Here is a 7058-nt window from a genome sequence, read left to right on the forward strand (position 1 = left end):
GCTTAGAACCCCCCATATCCTCTCTCCCCAGTAAAGATGATCAATAAAACGTTATTCAGCATTTTACTATTGGAGTGAACATCAGTCTGTGGGCACCAGAAGAAGGGCGGTGGATGCTAATGGGTGGGCAGCTGAAGAACATACCATAGACTGACTAGAGATGAACCGGGCAATCAGCGGCTCCTTCGGGGGTGAGCGCTACAATTGTATGACATGGACGGTGATCAATGTAAATGAATTCCCTGAGCAAATAATGTCATCACTGTATGCCCAGCACTGCAAGATGTGACCAGGGCAATGTCTAAGGATCACACTGTATGTAATGACAGATGACACTTTGATACACATTTATACTCTGTAATCATTTTATTGGGATTGACATAGAAGTGAAATGGAAAATACATACAGAGGACGCCGACTACCATCCCGAGCTGATATTAGGCTGATGTTCTGGGAACACTGGTGTCTAATCAAGAAAACATATGACTAGAGGCTACAGCTCCACACACAATCACCTGTGATAATGTTCAGAATCTAGCTGTAATGGTAATGCTGAATTCCAGGTAAATATAAATGGCACAAATGAATGCAGCTCGGTATTTATGTATAAGTCATGAAATGTATTACTTTTAGCACGTAGGTAAATACCTGAATTTGATTTGGTATAAGCTTTTTGCTGTTTACTATTCAGTCTGCAAAGCAGAGATCAGAGAGTGTAATGGAGAAGCAGCACAATGAGCTAATCAGGTGTACTGTAGTGCAATAAGCATGCTGATAGGAGGAGGAAAGATAGTGACAGAGAGATGAGCTTATTACAATGCTGCTTACACTTTAATTGTCCAGTCACAGGGTGAGGGTGGGAAGGAGACCTGTAAATGAAAGTGAAGCTTCAGTAGAGAAAGATCGGGTCTTTTCCCTTATAAGATTGGGCTGTGCTGTGTGACAGAGCTGTGTTCATGCCAAGACTGCTTAGACATAAATAGAAATCATTTGGCATGCAAAATAACTATTATATGTGTATCTTCTCTGTGCATTTAGTTGTTTGCCTGGAGTTCAGCTTTAAAACCCAGAATAATACAACTGAGCTGACTGCCGGCCTACGGGAGGTATTGTATTTTCTGGATGGTATTATAAGCTGACCAATTGATTTCACTTTTGCCTGGAGCTACATTTAATGAACCTGTCGGCGGATCTATTTACTTCTCCTTGTGAGCAGTGATGAATATAATATGAGAATAATCGATGAGATCGCTCACATTCCGTCTCCTCTGCGCGGCGCAGTAATCAATGACAAAGCCCAGCCTGCTGAGAGCGGATCTTACAAAGCTCTCGTTGTATTTCATCATATGGAACCGATCCGCTCCGGCTGTTATGTAAGTTGTGTTTAGTAAACCAAAGAGGATCAGGTGACCTCCGATTTTCAGCAAGTTTGAGACTTTTTCCAGGTTCCTCATGTAATCCTCCTCATCTTTACTGATGACGTCCAATAACCCTTCACTGATGACGCAGTCGGCAAGAGGCAACACCAGCGGGTGGGTCAGATTCTCCTCTTCGAGGTTACACGTCACAATATGCTTGATGGACGCTTTTAGGTTCAGTTCTTTGTCCTGAATTTGGTCACTGAAAAAAAAATGATAACAGAGAAGGTGATGTGGAAGTTCATGGCCTAGAATTCCTCAATGAAGATGAAACCGCCATAAAATACATGTACCTTGATGTCCTGCATTGGACACTGCTGACCACTTACCAGCAACATTATCTAACTCCTGGTGTCACTCAGCCCACCCTGGATGGTAGATACAGCGTCCCGCACAGGGGAAGCTTCCTGATCACGCTTTGCAATTACATGATGGAGATAGCACTGGGTAGCTGAGTGACATCATGGGTTGTAATGTATCACAGGTAAACAGCTGGCACATGTTAACACACGGCCTAAATTGTTTTCTCAGACCCCGTACAGCCCCCCTGAGACCCCACACATCCCACCTAAGAATCCTCACAGAGTATGTAGCTTCATAATATTCTGCATTGCTGTATAATGTATTGCTGGGATTTGTACTCTCTCTACAGCTTGGAGTCAGTGGCAGAACTACCAGGGTCACAGCATTTGCAGCTGGGACCGGGCCCTTGCACTTCACCACTGCCTGAAATAATTTGTCTGTATTGTTTTAGAGAACATGACACCAGAATAAGTATTGGTAATTGGTATCGGCGAGTACTTGAGGAAAAAGTATCAGTACTCGTACTCAGTCTGGAGAAAATAGTATCGTTTCATCCCTAGAGAAAGCATGTATAAAAGCACTGCGCGTTCACCTTCAGGTTACATTCAAGAAACATTTAGATGAGTTTCTTAGTTCACTAATATACAAGGATACGGGAACTACCAGAGCCAAGTATATCCAGACACACACACACATTGTATATAGGTTGAACTAGATGGACCTGTGTCCTTACTCAACCTCACCTACAATGGTACTATGATGTTAAAATGATCCGCCAGCAGCATAATAATTCCTCAACTTTATGAAAGCAAAATGTAGCAGAGTTGAACAATAATATCAGACAATACGGTGCCTATTATGTATATTACATTTCTTATAACACTTGACTGACTTTCTACCCCTATATGGTACTGAGGAGTATAGAAATGTCCTATAATCTCCAGCCGGTGGAAGGTTTATAAATAGACCCGATACTATCACAAACAATTATCATCAGACACTTCACCTTTTTCCTTCCAACTCTTCGACAGAAGTTTTTGTGTGATTCCAGCTAAAAGCTCCGGCACGATCTCCTTGCCATGCTACATTTTTCACTGAACTTCATAATAATAATATCTTGGAAGATGTTGGAAGCTGAATATAGATGGTGAATGACGGAGCCCATGGTGAGATCAATCAAAAGATTTCCACAGATAAAACCTATTATAAAATAAAGTGTTGGTAAATCACAGAACATACGGGGTGTGCAAAATAATGATCTGTAAACCCAATGTTAGTTTCAAGTCATTTTCAAAAATTTTCAATGTTACTATAAGAGGGGAAAACCACTCTGTCCCTGTCCCCCAATTGTTCTCCTGTGTTGTCACCCTGTCACACCGAATTCAGATGGAGGCTATAGGTGACCATTTCAACGCACATTACACAGTCATGGTCCACTATTGTCACCATCAGGAAACCTCACTGAGAAATGCCATGCAGCCATCACTGGAGTGTATGTAAATAGGAAGTGGCTAGAAAGACACTTCAGGAGATCAGCAGCACTGAGATGTAACAAAGGATAAAAAAAAGGTGAAATAAGTATTTTAAGAAATAAATGCAATGTTTATGATACACGGTGATTTAGCAAACTACATTTAAATTAGCTACAGTTATGTGTTACATCTATTATCCACCACTATTATTATTAAACAGGATTTATAGGACAGCTAACAGTTTTCGCATTGCTTTACAATATATAAACAATATACTATTTACAGCAGGCTCATCCATTGTTTTGTGGGTCGGGGCAATAGGTGGCACAGGGTAGCCAACATCCCCATTGGAAATTTCAGGCTGAAAAGCAAAATTATTTAATTGTCTCTCACAGAACTTCAAGAGAAGCTGACACTCAATATAAAATATGAATAACAATTTATATACATGTATTCAACATCCCACCTAAGAATCCTCACAGAGTATGTAGCTTCATAATATTCTGCATTGCTGTATAATGTATTGCTGGGATTTGTACTCTCTCTACAGCTTGGAGTCAGTGGCAGAACTACCAGGGTCACAGCATTTGCAGCTGGGACCGGGCCCTTGCACTTCACCACTGCCTGAAATAATTTGTCTGTATTGTTTTAGAGAACATGACACCAGAATAAGTATTGGTAATTGGTATCGGCGAGTACTTGAGGAAAAAGTATCAGTACTCGTACTCAGTCTGGAGAAAATAGTATCGTTTCATCCCTAGAGAAAGCATGTATAAAAGCACTGCGCGTTCACCTTCAGGTTACATTCAAGAAACATTTAGATGAGTTTCTTAGTTCACTAAATATACAAGGATACGGGAACTACCAGAGCCAAGTATATCCAGACACACACACACATTGTATATAGGTTGAACTAGATGGACCTGTGTCCTTACTCAACCTCACCTACAATGGTACTATGATGTTAAAATGATCCGCCAGCAGCATAATAATTCCTCAACTTTATGAAAGCAAAATGTAGCAGAGTTGAACAATAATATCAGACAATACGGTGCCTATTATGTATATTACATTTCTTATAACACTTGACTGACTTTCTACCCCTATATGGTACTGAGGAGTATAGAAATGTCCTATAATCTCCAGCCGGTGGAAGGTTTATAAATAGACCCGATACTATCACAAACAATTATCATCAGACACTTCACCTTTTTCCTTCCAACTCTTCGACAGAAGTTTTTGTGTGATTCCAGCTAAAAGCTCCGGCACGATCTCCTTGCCATGCTACATTTTTCACTGAACTTCATAATAATAATATCTTGGAAGATGTTGGAAGCTGAATATAGATGGTGAATGACGGAGCCCATGGTGAGATCAATCAAAAGATTTCCACAGATAAAACCTATTATAAAATAAAGTGTTGGTAAATCACAGAACATACGGGGTGTGCAAAATAATGATCTGTAAACCCAATGTTAGTTTCAAGTCATTTTCAAAAATTTTCAATGTTACTATAAGAGGGGAAAACCACTCTGTCCCTGTCCCCCAATTGTTCTCCTGTGTTGTCACCCTGTCACACCGAATTCAGATGGAGGCTATAGGTGACCATTTCAACGCACATTACACAGTCATGGTCCACTATTGTCACCATCAGGAAACCTCACTGAGAAATGCCATGCAGCCATCACTGGAGTGTATGTAAATAGGAAGTGGCTAGAAAGACACTTCAGGAGATCAGCAGCACTGAGATGTAACAAAGGATAAAAAAAAGGTGAAATAAGTATTTTAAGAAATAAATGCAATGTTTATGATACACGGTGATTTAGCAAACTACATTTAAATTAGCTACAGTTATGTGTTACATCTATTATCCACCACTATTATTATTAAACAGGATTTATAGGACAGCTAACAGTTTTCACATTGCTTTACAATATATAAACAATATACTATTTACAGCAGGCTCATCCATTGTTTTGAGGGTCGGGGCAATAGGTGGCACAGGGTAGCCAACATCCCCATTGGAAATTTCAGGCTGAAAAGCAAAATTATTTAATTGTCTCTCACAGAACTTCAAGAGAAGCTGACACTCAATATAAAATATGAAAAAGGAGGAGATAAAGTGACAGCCAGCCGAGCACTGCGTGAGGAGAGCGCTGTGATCGGCCAGTGTCTCTCCTCCCACACCGCTCAGCCACCTATCACAGTACGGCAGAGCAGTGTGTGGGCGGAGACAGCCCACGCTGTCACAGGAGGCTGGGCTCTCCTCCCTACACCTGTGACAGCGTGTCAGAGAGGAGAGCATGCTACATACACTCAGCAATCAGTGATCGCTGAACGTTTGTAGATAATTGAGGATATGGTATGGTTACTGTATCCTCAATTATGAATGAATGGGAAGTGATCTATATCCCCTCCTGTCCATTCATAATTTTGGTTATAGTAAAAATATTCTGTTATCAATGAACAGGAACACTCATAAAGGATTCCTGTTCATTGATAATTGGGGACACAGAAAAAGAGATTGAGGACTCTGTGTCCTCAGTCTCTTTTTCTATGTTAAAAGGGAAATATCAGGGGTCTCTTTAGACCCCCAATATTTCCCCGAAGCCCCTAAAAGTAAAGTAAAAAAGAAAAATATTTAATAAAAAATGAATTAATAAAAAATGTTTAAAAAATAAAAATATTAAAAAGTTTATAAAAAATAAATAAAAGTAAAATATTTGTAAAAATATTTAAAAAATGTGAAAACATTCAAATAAAAACATGTGTGGGGGGTACAGTTCCAGTGGATTTTTATATAATGGGGGGGGGATTAATTCTGCCCGGGCGCACATAACTGGTTACGCCACTGCATGTAGTGAGCCACAAATGTCCCATTTCAACTTCAATAAATGATTGATAGACCAGTATGGGGAGTTTCACTACTATGAGTGGTAATTGTATTGCTTTCTACATAAAGGAATTTCATCTATAAAATATACAGCTTCCTACATACCTCTGCTGAACACATAGTGGAGATTCATCATTGGAAATTTCAAAGAATCTTCACCAAAGACCATGTCCTCCTTGCCAGAAAGGTAGAATTCAAGGTGACTTCTAGAATTAAATCTATGAATGTGGTAGAGTTTCTTTGGTATAGAATCCATCTTGCAGCGTCGATGGGTCAGGTGTCACTTCTTTGGTTTCCACTTTCCAATGTGCTGAACTAATCTCAGAGTTTATATTTATCAGGTGAGTTCAATGTTGTCATAACTGTGTTTGTTATATTAATATGACAGTCACAAGGGATTCAGCTGACAGAGCTGTCATTACCCCCTCCTCATCATTGTAAAATAAACCCTCTTTATTCTACTTATTATTCATTATTCCCTCTTCCCTTCTTGTCAACATGTCGGTAACTTCGGTCATTTAACTTTAACAGCAGAGTGACTCTCGTATCTTCAGTTATACTCACGGTGATATCTGGGAGTTGTCTTTATACCCGGCAAATACACCTCATTATCATCCTAGCCATGAACATGTGCTTGTCATGGAAACACAAATCACAATTTTTTGTTTTTTCTATATGCCACACAAATATTTTATAGTGAATAGAGTAATGAGCCATTAAAGGTCGACTGATCTCCCTTCATTATAATAGACACTGTAGCTCTGTGACCATCAAGACAGCACATTCATACTTTCTTCTTTCAGTATTTGTGAAGATTTTAATTTATTCAGGTCATGGTACAGTTAGTAGCAGTTGGTCACATGACCAGGGTTTTCAGGTGGAACAAGGTGTACCCACTGCCTGGCCATACCCATCACCTCTGTTGTATCCTCTTACACAAGGAAAACCAGACCACACTAGACTGGGAATTAG

The 7058-nt window shown here is 39.8% G+C and overlaps 1 protein-coding gene across 2 annotated transcripts; it reads right to left on the reverse strand.

Annotated features, from left to right (window-relative positions):
• Positions 1 to 1190: 1190 nt before the first annotated feature.
• LOC108803259 (nicotinamide N-methyltransferase-like) lies at positions 1191 to 6371 on the reverse strand. Of its 2 annotated transcripts, XM_018575092.1 has the most exons (4): positions 6192 to 6371; positions 4461 to 4595; positions 2728 to 2803; positions 1191 to 1620 (listed from the first exon to the last, which is right to left on the reverse strand). In XM_018575092.1, exons 1-4 carry the CDS (start codon positions 6340 to 6342, stop codon positions 1197 to 1199), a joined length of 786 nt encoding a protein of 261 aa, XP_018430594.1. In that variant the 5' UTR covers positions 6343 to 6371; the 3' UTR covers positions 1191 to 1196. The 2 variants fall into 2 exon arrangements, 1 of the variants encoding a protein (XP_018430594.1); XR_001942274.1 differs by lacking the exons at positions 2728 to 2803; positions 4461 to 4595 and having other exon boundaries at positions 1568 to 1620; positions 6192 to 6270.
• Positions 6372 to 7058: the final 687 nt, after the last annotated feature.

This window comes from Nanorana parkeri, unplaced genomic scaffold (genome assembly GCF_000935625.1).
Source record: "Nanorana parkeri isolate BGI_ZX_2015 unplaced genomic scaffold, ASM93562v1 scaffold3540, whole genome shotgun sequence".
NCBI classification, from domain to species: Eukaryota; Metazoa; Chordata; class Amphibia; order Anura; family Dicroglossidae; genus Nanorana; species Nanorana parkeri.